The 15,103-nt window shown below is 33.5% G+C and overlaps 1 protein-coding gene across 1 annotated transcript in view; it reads right to left on the reverse strand.

Annotated features, from left to right (window-relative positions):
• Nucleotides 1-655: 655 nt before the first annotated feature.
• LOC126882944 (glutamate decarboxylase) overlaps nt 656-15,103 on the reverse strand; it is a 264,997-nt gene continuing 250,549 nt past the window's right edge. Inside the window, exon 10 of the mRNA XM_050648021.1 lies at nt 656-15,054. Within this exon, the coding sequence (XP_050503978.1) occupies nt 14,881-15,054 (174 nt within the window). The 3' untranslated portion in view covers nt 656-14,880. The remainder of the gene's footprint in view (nt 15,055-15,103) is intronic.

Genomic DNA, 15,103 nt, shown 5'->3' on the forward strand with positions numbered 1-15,103 from the left:
TAAACTCTGGATGTATGCTATTAGATCTTGTTAAATTTTTCTCTTTTCTAGTATTTTCCAAAAATATCTTTTCTTTTAAGTCTGTCGAAAGCTTTTTCCATATCTATGAAACATACATGTATTTCTTTTTCTGTTTTAAGAGCTTTTTCTATTATTTGTCTTATTATGAAAATCTGATCGTTCGTCCCTCTTTCCTTTCTGAAACCACTTTGGCTCTCCTCAAAGGTGTTTTCCAGTTTTTCTCTTAGCCTGTTTTCTAGAATACTAGCATAAAGTTTTCCTACTGTGCTTTCAAGTGTTATTCCTCTATAGTTTGAGCATTCTTTGCTATCTCCTTTTTTATACAATGGTGTTATAATGCCTATCTGCCAGTCTAGTGGTACTTTCTTTTCATTTTTAGATTGGTTCATGATGTTTAGTAATTCTTGTTGTCTTTCTTCATTCATGTATGTCACCATTTCTGCAGTTATATCGTCATGTCCCGGTGCTTTTCCCATCGTGGAGTGTGTTGCAGAAGCCAAGTTATCGGCGTAGCCAAACTTGTAAACCAAATTGTCACCAAATCTGGTATATCAGCGATGTACAGGCTAAAGAGAAGAGCGATAGGAGAAAGAGAATGATACGGGTAAAGCTAAGGCAATAAATGAAATACATATTAACTTTTTTAACATATAGTCATTTTATTATAATTTCATATACACATTTATTACAATACTGATATTATTCGATGCTTTCTGAATGGAAGCCCTATTAAGATTTAACCCACAGTCAATAACTCAACTACATTACCGTAGGCAAATCAATAGTACTACTATTAAATTAATATAACGACTATGATTATTAATAGACACGACCAGCAAAACGAAAAGTAGTTTTGTTAATATACTTACAGATTTTAAAAATATGTAATTTTTACATTTGTCTGCCACTAAATTTCATAATGCTGGCATTTTGGAAGACATTTATAATCTTGTTGTTGACGATCATAAGGTGTTTCACCTTCAAACTAATTTTGATTTTTCAGGTTCAAAGGATGTTATTAACGCAAAATATATGTTGAATATTAAAGTTGTTATTCCCATATTTCCTTAAAAATAATATGTGGGTAGTATGATAGTATGATCTATCTTCTTAGGATTTTTTTATTTTTATTTCTTCATTTTGAACGATTTTTATTATAAATGTGTGAAGGTATAGTTTAGTTAATTCAAATTGAACAATTTTTAGTCAAATAAAATTGCAAAGTGTTAAAATTTAAGTGTTAAGTAATGTAATGTTCATCGGAACTCTTTAGTCTGGAACATTTTAGATCTGTATTTTCAAATACATAATTCAAATGTTGATTAATCGCGTTTTATGCAATTGAATTTTGACAAAGTCTTTATATCGGGAAGCCAATTTTTTTGTATTAATTTAATAAAAGATTTGGCCACAAGAACCGTCTTTACAGCGTCCTTAGAGGTAATGTTGGACCTTTCGACTCTGATATAGAGTTTAAAAGTATGATGGTAAACCGATACAGTGAGTGGTTGGTGATATTTTGACGCAATCCATAAACAACTGTCGTGTGTTTCTATGGTGCATGGAAACATGGTGCACGAGAGAATGGTAATTTTGTTTTGCTGCAGCTCTACACCTGTCTTTTTAGACCGCAAATAACAATCTGGTTGGAGAAGAATTTTAGGAAGAATAACATCCTTTTATAAACGTTTATAAATACTTAATATAACATGATGAATCTAGGCTCTACAATAAAATTATAACTTGTGATATCATCATGCATTTTAAATATTTATAAACTTTAGAATATATTGTACCATGGTTATATCAAATGTTAACTTTTTACATAGATACAAACATATTAACTAAATTGTCTAAAATAGGAATATAATTACGCCATCTTCTGCGTTCAAATATATAGGTATAATTATCTCAAACAAAGACTTGACAGGTACTTGTTTTAGCGATTTCAATTTTTTTTGTAATTCTCACAGGTAATTATGGATATAAATATTACCTTTTATTGTGTTTCTATATATCATATTGTCATTTTGTTTATCTATGTTAATAGGGCACATAATTTTTTTTATTTAAAGAATAGTTAACCTTTTACGTGGTTATTAGCGATTATATTGTTATGCCAGTCCCTTGACCATCATGATCAGTGTTTGATAACCAACGAATGTTGGTTAACCAATAACTGTCTAGAAGAAACTTGAATTTGAAGTGTTTGACGATCCAGTTAGCAAGTAACGCTGGCACTCGAGGATCTAGAAACATGTCAAACGGATCAACGTTCCGCCTAGAGACGATGAAAATTCCAGAACAACGAGACAATATAAATACGAGAAACTAAATTAGTCTAAAATATAAATTTGTATTCCCAAGTAATAAATCATACAAGACGCTCAGTGGAAAGACCACGAAAACCATGGAATGACAACTTACTGGAGGCACATTGAAAAACAAACAGAGTCATGCCTACAGAAAAAGAAGAAGAAGAAGTAATTAATATATCATAAACTAACTAGATGGTAACCTGAGACGGTTGTACGTTTGGGCCGTTTGGATCCCACGTGGTTGCTAGAGCACATGGACACTCTTTTTGTATTGTAGTCGTATTCCCTATCTCTGGAAAATTTCGAGGTTCGTGCTTCTGCCTAAATTCAAGGACGTCCTATTTATAGGACACATATCGTCCTATTTTCCTTCTTCCTTGAATCGGAAAGTTGTATAAGAGAATGCTGCGTGCAAGTACGAGGAGGTGATTTTAAGATCTGGAAACTTGTCTCCGAGACAGTATGGTTTCTGCCAGAAGCAAAGTAGAGTGGATGCGATGACTGATGTGCTCCAGGCGGCACGGGAAATTGAGGTCATCCTGATCCTCTTTGACGTCCTAATGAGCTCTTTGGAAGGAAGGTACTATCTGAGATAAGCAAGATTGTGGTGGAGAATGTTGTGATGGTGGATGTGATGGCTGGAGTCCCTCAGGCTTCTGTTCTGGATACGAGGGTGTGGAATCTGGCATATGATGGGGTCTTAAACTGCGAATATGAAGAAGGTGTTACCCCCTTCGCATGCCCGGACGACCTCGATATGTATATACTTGGGCCAGAGGCTCGTTTTTAAGATAGAACAGGTATAAACATCTACTTAATGCCCATGGTACATAAATAACTATTATTGTTAAATTCTTTTTTCTATTCTCCTTTTCTTACTTTATTATGAGTTTTTATGATATGTTTTTACACTTTGTATAGTCTTTGTATGAGACAATCGCTATGAATTGTACGCATACGTTACTTCAATGTTTTTATTCCATACATTTAATAATTTAAAATATGTTTAGAATATTTTTTTCGAAATATATATTCAAACAGGTTTATAATAAAAATTTATAATTTTTAAAAATTTCGTTTAATAATAGATCTAACACCAGTATATATTTGATAACATTGGTATATAATAGGTACTAAATTTTGATAAAAATCAACAAAAACGATTTAATGCTATTTTTTACCTAAATAATTACTAATACTATTACCGTTGATTGATAAATATACAGAGTATACCTATATATACTGGTATACCTATTTATCAATCAACGTTATTGCAAAAAAATTTCGGGGCTTAAATTTTAATTCGAATTTTACTTTTATAAAGTCCTTTCAGTAAAAATTTGTAGTACCATAAACATTTTGGATGTAGAAGAAAATCATGTTGCCTCTCTGATGATATTTAAATATATGAGTCATCATAGGAGTCCCCTTTTCATAAAAAAATTTTACTTTGTACCATCTACTGGTGATGAAGAAGATAACTTTTTATTATAATAGATTAATGAAAATTTATTGAAACGTTAAGTTTCATAGCACAACAATGATATTTTAATTGGATAATTGCAATTTTTTGTTGATTTTTAACTTTGTAACCGATTACAATAAAATTTATTTATAATATAGATTTAAATTATATAATTTCTTTTTGATATACTATTCTTTAAATACCAACATTTATAGATATTTATGTTCATTAGAAAACGAACAGTTTAATAAATTCTAGTTTCACTTGAGAACAGAATATACATATAATATACATAAGTAACAAGAGATAGGACATATAAATAATTTTCAAATATATTTTCTTTCCTAAAAGCGAAAATTATATCATATATTTATGGATATGTTAAAAATACATCTAAAATTAAGAATGATCCCTTTCAACATAAGATTAAAAATACTTATACTATATCTATCCGTATACTAGCTTCATCTAAAAGCCGATATTATATCACTATTTTTGCACATTAGGATGGATTCTACATTTTATACAGAATGTGTGGTAATACCAGTTATGTCTTTAAAAATAACTAATAGTCTGGATTATTTTCTATATATTTATCTCCTCTGGCTTTCTAGCAGTGGCATAATGAGGTGGAATTTGGCCTATTCCACTGCAACCTTTTCAGATCTATTGTGGTCTTCTAATCCTCGAGTACATTCTCTAGCCTCACTTTTTTGAAAACATCTAATAGCTTCGAGACTGAACCTCCCATGAAGCTCTTTGTCGGTGGTTTTTTCTTGCCTAATGTAAAGAACCACGCACTTACCAGGCTGTTGCACTGACACAAAATGTGCTCTCCTGTTTCTTCCTCTTCTTCTTCTTTAAGTGCCATCTTCTGTCGAAGGGTGGAAATCATCATGGCAATGCGGACCCTGTTGACTGCCGCTCTAAATATCTCTGCACTACTGCATTCGAACCATTCCCGTAAGTTCTTAAGCCAGGATGTTCTTCGTCTTCCCACATTTCGCTTTCCTCGGATTTTGCCTTGCATAATAAGTTGTAATAATGAGTATTTTTGCCCTTTCATCACATGTCCCAGGTACTTAAGTTTTCACCTTTTGATAGTTAATATTTCCGGTTGATTTCCTATTCTTCTAGTTACTTCCACGTTTGAAATTCTTTGAATCCGTGATATTCACAGGATTCTTCTGTAACACAAAAATTCAAAAACGGCCCACTTATTCAAATGGACTTGTTTTAATGTCCACGCTTCCAAGCCATACAGAAGAGTAGAGAACACGTAACATCGAAGCATCCTTAGGCGTAGTTCTAACCTTATATCCCGACAACAAAGAAACTTTTTAAGTTTAGTGAATGATGCACGTGCTATTTCAATACGTGTCTTAATTTCTTTGGTTTGGTCTTCATTTGATGTTATCCACGTTCCCAAGTATTTGTAGTTATCCACACTCTCAATTACAGTATCTTCAATAGTCAATTGGATGTTTGCATGTGCTGATTTAGTCATGATGATGTATTTAGTTTTCTTTAAATTCATCTTCAGTCCGTACTCATGACAGCGTTCATTAAGGCGTTGCATTACGTTCTTTAAATCATTGTTGTTATCCGTTATTATCACTGTATCGTCTGCAAAACGTAAGTTGTTCAAAACTTCTCCATTCAGAGATATACCTTCTATTGAATCTGAGAGTGCTCCTTGAAATACCTTCTTCTTCTTAAAGTTCCTTCTGCTATCGGAGGTTGGATATCATAATGGCTGTCACTTTGTTGGCTGCTGCTCTGAATAGTTGTAATGAACTACAATTAAACCATTCTCTAAGGTTCCTCAGCCAGGAGATGCGTCTTCTTCCTATGCTTCTTCTTCCTTGCATAATAATTCTCAGCAACTCATATTTTTCTCCTCTGGTAATGTGACCCAAATATTCCAGTTTTCTAGTTTTTATACTTTTCATAATTTCTAACTCTTTATTTAAACGTCGTAGCACTTCAACATTGGTAATCCTTTGAACCCACTGAATTTTCAATATTCTTCTGTAACACCACCTTTCGAACGCTTCTATTCTTCTTATGTGTTGTCTCTTCAATGTCCAAGCTTTCCATTCCGTATAGCAATATGGAAAATATATATAGAACCCTCAATCTGAGAGGCAACTGAAGGTCTTTGTTTGTAAGCAGTGTCTTCATTTTTATAAATGCTTGCCTTGCAGTTTCAATTCGGACTTCTTCAATTCGGACGAATTTCTTTGCTTTGGTCATTTTTGTCATCAACCCAGGTTCCCAGATATTTGTATGTCTTAGCTCTTTCTATTTGGGTTTGCTCTATTATTAACCTTTCATTTCCATGTTGTGTTTTTGAGACAATCATAAATTTAGTTTTTTTCTTGTTTATTTTTAGTCCGTATCGAATGGAATAATCGTTAATTCTATTTAGCAATTCTTGTAGCGATTCCAGGGTGTCATCAGCGAATCTTATGTTATTTACTATTCTTCCGTTTATAGAGATTCCATCACTTAGCTCCGCTATCGCTTCCTGAAATATGGCTTTACTGTACAGGTTAAACAGTAGCGGCGACAGAACACAACCTTGTCTTACTCCTCTCTTTATATCAATGTTCTCGGATTCTTGTTCTTCTATCTTTATATTGGCCTTTTAATTCCAATACAGATTGATGATAATTCGTAAATCTCGTCTGTCTATATCTCTGTTTTTCAATAATTCTATTATTTTTTTATGTCGAACCCTGTCGAACGCTTTTTGGAAGTCGATGAAACAGGAATAAATATCCAGGTTCATATCTAAGCATCTTTGAGAGAGGACATTAAACGCAAACAATGCCTCTCTTGTTCCAAGTCCTTTGCGGAACCCAAATTGGGTATCATCCATATCATATTCTAGCTTTCTGTATAATCTTCCATGAATCACCTTTAGAAATATTTTGAGGGTATGGATTATTGGTGATATTGTCCGAACAATCTTTGGCATATATTGTTTTTGGTATTGTTTCAAAGGTGGACTTTTCCGGTGGATTTTTCTGGTTTTATATACTTAATTAAACAGATCCAGTAGTACTGGTAGAATTTCATCGTCTAGTCATTTCAGTAATTCCGCAGGTATTTCGTCTGGACCTACAGTTTTTCTGTTTTTTGCGTTTCGTATTGCTTGTTAGATTTCCTCCATTATGATTTCTGGTCCCGTTTCGCTGTAGATTTCTTCCGGCTCTTGTCTATTATCCTTAAACAGATCTGTTATGTATGTCTTCCACTTTTTTTTACCGCTTCACTATAGACATTGAAGAGTAGTGGGGACAGCACGCAACTCTTACATTGGCAGTTTGATTTTAATATAGATTAGATATAATTTTCATATCACGACTGTCAAGCTAACAGAATCTGCATAGGTCATCATCTGCTAATTCCATCAGCTTCAACTTCCTTTTCAGCTTACAGTGTCCTGTTAGCAAACCTACTATAGCATTGATTATTTTCCTGTCTTTGCTTATTAGGTCTGCTGTTAGTTTTGGCGAATGTTCTAGAATAAACTGTTTCGCCTGTCTTTGTTCTAGTGACTTCCTCCATCATTCCAGAGATTTGTATGCTCACTTACTTAATTGTAGCCGTTCTTAATAAGATAGATAAGGGAAGAACTATATTTGACCTCCCCAAAAAGATGCCATGTAATACGAACAAGAACATAGATAGTCAAAAACAACCAAGGGTCTCGTGTCTGAAGATCTTCAGGCAGTGACAGCAGTGAGTACTGAGTATTGAGTACTGAGTACCCTCCAATACATCAATCAACGATACGGTATTATCAGAGGCGGCTCTAGCCCATGTAGCGCCCGTGTGCAGTCGATGCCCTGGCGCCCTTTGGTAGACGCACAGTCAAAATGAAATAGTCGAATAGGTACCTAACTAGTACTTGTACATAGGGTATTAGGTACTCTTATAATGTAAACAAAAATCCAGATGCAAATAGTGCAATGTTAAATTATGTCGGGAGCCAATAGATATTCACGGCGTCAGAACAACCTACCCAAATCTGTTAAAAATATTTAATTAAAAATGAACTTTTTATCTATGAGGTAAGGTTGAAAATTGGTTGAGGTTGATAAAATGATGAACTTTATACTACATATTTTCAGTATTACTTAAAAAACCAACAACAAATTGTTAATATGGATAATTTTTGAGGAGCTCTGACTCCGCTGAAAGTGCAATAATTGTGGTCGTTTTCTTCTTAGGGTGCCTGTCCGTTCCGAACGTTGGCGAACATTCTGGCTGTGATGACTTTGTTGGTTGCTATATGGAATAGTTGTGTTGAGGTCTTTCTATACCATGCTCCCAGGTTAGCAAGCCAGGATATTCTTCTTCGTCCTGGGGCCCTTTTTCCTTAAAGTTTACCTTGTAAAATGAATTAGAGTAACTCGTATCTGCCTCGATTTCTCATTATACGTCCCAAGTACTGCAGCTTACGGACCTTCACGATGTTGACTAAAGCTGCGGTTGTGTTCATCCTCCGTAGTACTTCTTCATTGGTGACTTTGTCTGAACATGGTATCTTCACGATCCTTCTGTACAACCACAGCTCGCAAGCCTGAAGTTTCGATAGAGTTTCTGCCTTCAATGTCCACGTTTCTACTCCGTATAGACGCACTGAGTACACGTAACATTTAAGGAGTCTTATTTTTGTTTTTAGGGTGAGGTTATGGCTCTTGAACACGGAGCTCATAGTTAAGAATGCACTTTTTGCCTTTCCGATGCGACATCTAATCTCTTGAGTATTGTCTCATGACTCATTGATTATAGTTCCCAATTAGTTGTATTGTGAGACACGTTCAATTCTCATTTGGTTCACATACAGATTTGTTATAGTTATGTTTTGCTTGCTGATGATCATTAGCTTGAATTTGCTGGTGTTTATATCTAGTCCACATGTTCTACTTGTTTCCATTATTTTGTTCATTAAGTTTTGCAGCCCTTCTATGGTATTGGAAAACACTATTTAGTCCAGAGAAATAAGATTTTTCTCGTGACACATCCCCCTCCAGGCCGAAACCAAATTTTTTGAGTAGTATGGAAATCTATATTATTAACCTATATGTTTCCTGCAGCCGATTTTGATGATATACATAGTTATAAACAAATGAAGATCGAAAAACGGCAAATTATCGCTTTTTTCGTCTATTACCAAAAAGTTAAGCACTTTAAACAAATTTGAGAGTAAGAAAGTCATAAATCGTATAAAAAGCTTCAATATGGCCTTCGCTGAATATGTCTATCCTTATTGGTTGCTTAGAAAATTGCAAAATAAATAATAAATTTTGAGTTTTTATAAATATTCATAACTTAGGTAAAAATTAACTTAGAATCTTCTTATTACACGGAATGCCGAGACTTCTTATACTTAAATTATATTTTAAATTTCAAAGCAATTGGTCAAATAGTTTAAAAGTTATTTAATTTGTTTATCCCAAATTCATTTTTTTGCAACACTATAAGTCAGAAAATTACGAGGTTACAATAATACTTCAGACAGTTTATGAAAGAAGAACATTTATACTATTACCTTAATTAAAAATAAATGACAAAAAATTATTTTAAACAGTGTAAAATTATTTTGCAAGAACATGTCGATTTATTGCTTACTTATAAACAATTAGAATAAATTTTTAACCGTTACCCGTAGAAAAATTATTTTTTCACATTTAGAAAGACTGAATTTTTATACACATTGAGAAAGAAAAACAACTGTTCTAGGGCATTTAGGGTCAAAGTTAGCCCCCCCCATTTTTTTAATTCACATGTTTTTGCAAAATTATTTTGCAATATTTATAATTATTTTTTGTCATTTTTTTTAAATTAAATAAATACTGTAAATTTTGTTCTTTCATAAACTATCCAAAATATTACTGTAACTTCATCATTTTCTGACTTACAGTGTTGCAAAAAAAATTAATTTTGGATAAACAAATTAAATAACTTTTAAACTATTTGACCAATTGCTTTGAAATTTAGGGTATGATTTAAGCACCATAAGTCTCAGCATTTTGTGTAATAAGAAGGTTCTAAGTTAATTTTTACATAAGTTATGAATATTTATAAAAACTCAAAATTTCTGATTTATTTGGCAATTTTCTAAGCAACCAATAAGGATAAACATTTTCAGCGAACGCCATATTGAAGTTTTTTATATGGTTTATGAGTTTATTTCTCTCAAATTTGTTTAAAATGCCCAATTTTTTAGTAATAGACGAAAAAAGCAAAAATTTACCGTTTTTTGATCTTCATTTGTTTATAACTATGTATATCATCAAAATCGGCTGCAGGAAACATATAGGTTATTATTATAGATGACTATATTACTCGAAAAATTTGGTTTCGGCCTGGAGGGGGTTGTGTCACCAACACGATATTTTTTTTTCTTATTTCTCTGAAATAATTGTATCATCTGCATACCGCAGGTTACTGAGCTTAATTCCATTTTTATTGAGATGCCTTCATCAATATCTATTAGAGTTTAGAACCTCTTTAATAATGTGCTTTGAGTACAGATTGAACATCATCGGTGAAATTATGCATCCCTGTCTCACTCCCCTTAAAATTTTAACCTGATCTGTATATTCTCCATCTATTCGGAGCACTGCTGATTGATTCCAATACAGGTTAGCTATTATTTTCAGGTATCTTCCGTCAATCCCTGTCGTCTTCAGCGCTTCCATCATTTGTTCATGCCTGACTCTATCGAAAGCCTTCTTGTAGTCTATCAGGCATGCAAAAGCATCACAGCTGACATCTCTACATTTCTGAAACAACACCTGCACGCTAAATAAAGCCTCCCTCGTACCAACAGCGTTCACAAATCCAAACTGATTGGGCGCAATTTGTTCTTCGCATTTTCGGTAAATTGTGGTAGTAATAAAAGAAAATCTTCCCTATAAATAAATTTAATCAAATGAAAAGCCGCTTTACTTTATATTTACATGTTAACTTAAATAAAATACTTAATCCAAGCAATTTCACCTTTATAGGTTCCACAACAGATTTCGGAACCATTGTCGGTATGTCTTCAAATCGCGTTTAAGTGCCAATGTAATTTTTCATTAATCATTTTAAAGCATATTTTGTGTCGAAACAAAATAAAGGGCCCGCTCTTTGGCGTTCGGCGCCCCCAACATCCAGGCGCCCGTGTGCACCGCACACCCTGCACAATAGGTAAAGCCGCCTCTGGGTATTATTTAAATAAGCTGTTAACAAACTGATGATGACCAACATGGTTACCAATATTCACAAAAGGTAGACCCCAACAGAAGAAGTAGTGCATTTCTTTTTACTAAACATTTTTTGAGTTCGTGGGCAAATCATCCGGTTGTCATTTTATATAGACAACAGATCTTCTTCTTCTTCAAGTGCCCTGTCCGTTGCGAACGTTGGCTATTAACGTGGCAATCCTGATCTTGCTTGCGTCACTTCTGAATAGTTCGACTGATGTGAGCCCGAACCACTTCCGCAGATTTTGGAGCCGCGAGTGTCTTCTCCTGCCTGGTCCACGTTTACTGTCTATTTTCCCCTGAACAATCAATTGCAGTAGACAACACATCTTTAACACGAACGTATATTTTCTCTAATCTGTAGTTTTATACTTTTTTAGATTCTTGTTGAATCTATGCGCTAATACTTCTTCTTCTTCTTCTTCTTCTTCTTCTTTTTCTTATTCTTCTTCTTCTTCTTTTATATAGGCAGTAGATACTGCCTGTTTTTCTTCAACGGTGCCTTTAATTCTGTTCCTAAGTTGTCATTCCATCTTTTCCTTAGGCGTCCTATACTTCTCCTGCCTAACAGTGACTGGTCCCTGGCTATTCTAACTATCCTTGATTCAGACATCCTGCTTATGTGCTCATTCCACTCTTCTTTTCTGTTCTTTACCCACGTATTTATATTGTCTACCGCACATATTATGCGTCTGATTTCTTCACTTCTTACCATATCCTGTAGTCGTTTTCCAGCAATCCTTCTTAAGATTTTCATTTCGTTGGTTTCCAGATGTCTTCGTATTTTGCTTGTATCTGGTCTTGTTTCGGCCGTTTAAGTCATAACTGGCCTAATAACTGACTTATATATTCGAGCCTTTGTTTCCAATCTTAGGTGTTTGTTTTTCCAAATTGTGTCGTTTAGGCATCCGGCCGTTCTACTGGCTATAATTATTTGGTCTTTTACCTCTTCTTCGATACTGCTGTCGGCTGATAGATTAATTCCCAGATATTTGAAAGTCATTACTTGTTGTATAATTTGATTGTCTAACTCCAATTTGCATCTTATTGGTTCTTTGGCAGTTACCAAGCTTTTTGTTTTTTGGGCTGATATTTTCATATTCATTTCTTTTGCGTTAATGTTGAACACGTGCAATAATCTTTTTTGTAGGTCATCTTCGCACTCTGTTACTAACACGGTGTCATCAGCGTAACAGAGTATTTTTATCTCTCTATTGCCCATTTTGTACCCTCTTTTTTTCTTCACTTATTTTATTATTGCATCCAACATTATGTTAAACAGTAGAGGGCTTAGTGAATCTCCTTTCCTGATTCCTGTGTTCGTTTCTATGGGTTCTATTATTATTCCATTGACTTTCATTTCTATTTTATTTCTTACATATAATATATTTCGCTAATAACTAATATTTCAATATCAATGAACGATTTACCAAAGACGCCATAGTTATTTTTAAAGCACACCGTGGCTTTCAAATCTTTCAAATTTAAACTTAATCTCATCCAAAAAAATATGATAACCGCTCCAGATTACAACAACAACAATAAATGACTTTTTATAAATACAAAAATTAACGCAGAAGCAGTGATATATGTTCTATATATAATGATCTTCTGATAACAACTTATGTGTATAAATATACATTTAATAAATATATGGAATCACCTCTTGGAGGATCTCTATACACCCGCCAATTTTAAGCACGAATAAAATTTTTAATTACAAAACAACGTTTCTATACACTTGAATTATTGCGTCAGCTACACATTTTACCAATAAGAAATATAGCCTATTTCGGAAGCAACTTCTTGTTCCCAGATAATTTTTGGTGTTTTAGCGACCAAACCGTTCTAACTAACCAACTAATGATTGTTAATACGAGGGTTATCCAGAAATTTCGTTGATTTGTAGCCACTAGGGACGGGGCTAGCGCGGCCATCTTAGCATCGTGGCGTTCCTCCGTTCAGTATCCAGGCAACCAAGTAACGTCATATTGTAACGTCGAGGAAATGTCAGTTTTGGTTGAATATATACACGTGTTTGAAAATTACGTCATATAGACGTCTTTTGTAGGTGATTTTAAATACGTAAGATTAATGACGTTAAAATACGTTTAAAAAACGTTTTCATTTCAGACAGTTTAAGTCTGACGTCACAAAATTGGGAGGAGCTTGTTTGTATTACTCCAAACAATTTCGTTAAATAATATTCATAAGAAATTTCTGATTTTATTGTTTACGTGGTTTGTGTCTTGTGTGATAAAATAATACTGTTCATTTAGATATTTACACCTTCCCAATCTCTCTTAAATCTTCCCGCACATCGTTCAGATATCTGAAATTAGGTCGCCCCATCTTCTTCTTCCGACCGACCTATTTAAGATAGTTATTTAAGCAGGATCACTTTTATCCATCCGCATAACATGGACCACGCATCTCAAGCGGTTTATTTTGATGCTTTTCACGATATCTGCATCCCCAAAAAGTCTATAGAGTTTGAAATTATATCGCCTTCTCCACAGACCCTGTTCGTTAAATCCGCCATATATGGCCTTCAATACTTTTCTTTCAAAGATCCATAATAACTCTTCATCTCGAGTTGTCATTGCCCTTGTTTCCGATCCGTACGTGAGCACTGGGAGTATTATTGTTTTATAAAGATTGCACTTTGATGCTCTTAACATACATCTTCATACTACAATGCACAATAGATAAATATATGTTATCCATTTCGTATCCTATGATCTTTTGTTTTGTTGTTAACGTAGGTCTATTAAAGAATAAGATCGATTTGTATTGTTTTTTCCTAATTGGCGCAGTCTCAATTTATCCTATACAAATTATCTGACAACAAAGTATTGCTCCGTCTACAAACTACATATATTTTTTTGGGTTTTTAGGTTCTGAATATATTACACATTTATAAAATATACATAGTTTTTGGAGAATACATCTGGAAATCAGTTAGAAATACTACATTTAGACCAAATTTTACCCAAATTCAGTACAATGGAGATTTAATTACAATTGACATTCCACTGCAATTAGTCTTATATGTAACTAAATTGACAACAATCTAATTTGTAATTGACGTCGCGCCATATTTAATAACCAATTTGAGGATATTATCCTCTAAAAAGAATCAACTAAATAAGTCCAGTAACCATATAGACCTTAAGAATAAGAACAAGAGGGTAAGGAAGAATTTCTAGCAAGAATGAGACATACACACAGCTCAATGTTGTCAACAGATGTTGCCAAAGTTTATCTTAATAACCTTAATCCACCAAATTTTTGCTAGCAATACTTTTGATAATCTCTTGTCTGTTAAAGGACTATACTTTTGTATACAAAAAATCATTCTAAATCACTACATATTTATTATATATACTTCTCCTAGTAATTTTACTTTATTGCTAGATTGTAATTGATTTTTTTGTATACAAATGATTAAAAAACAACTACAGGAATTAGGGAAAAATTTAGTTCTCAACATTTGGCTAGCGTTTTTCTAAATCTGAAACATTTATAAACTTTCAACATTCATATTATCTTTTGGCTCAAATTACATGTCCAGTAAATATATCTATCTATCCTATCTTTTGGAATTGAACGTGGTGATCTTATGATAGTATTTTGGTATTTTGCTCATCTTTACTGAAGAACTGACTATATTTTACAAAAATTCTTTTTACTTCACGGCCTCTGCAATACAATTAAATGAAAGATATATAAATACGTTCAGATTTAGACCATCTTCACCAATAACAAAGTAACAAGTATTAATACATTTAGTTTTGATTGATGCCATTTACATATCTTGTCCTAGTCTATCCATCTCAGCCAAAAGGAAGTCAATATCACTTTCCGTTACTGCTGCGGAAGAAATAATATTTCTGTAGAAGTTTGGTCTTCTATCATCAGGCTGGTAACCTGTCATTAACGTTCCTTCTTCCATCATTTTCGCTTTCAGTTTTGGGCACATCTAGGAACAAAAACATTGTATTTGAATAAAATCGATAATAATTCAATTT

The sequence above is a fragment of the Diabrotica virgifera genome, chromosome 4, assembly GCF_917563875.1.
Source record: "Diabrotica virgifera virgifera chromosome 4, PGI_DIABVI_V3a".
Taxonomy (NCBI): Eukaryota; Metazoa; Arthropoda; class Insecta; order Coleoptera; family Chrysomelidae; genus Diabrotica; species Diabrotica virgifera.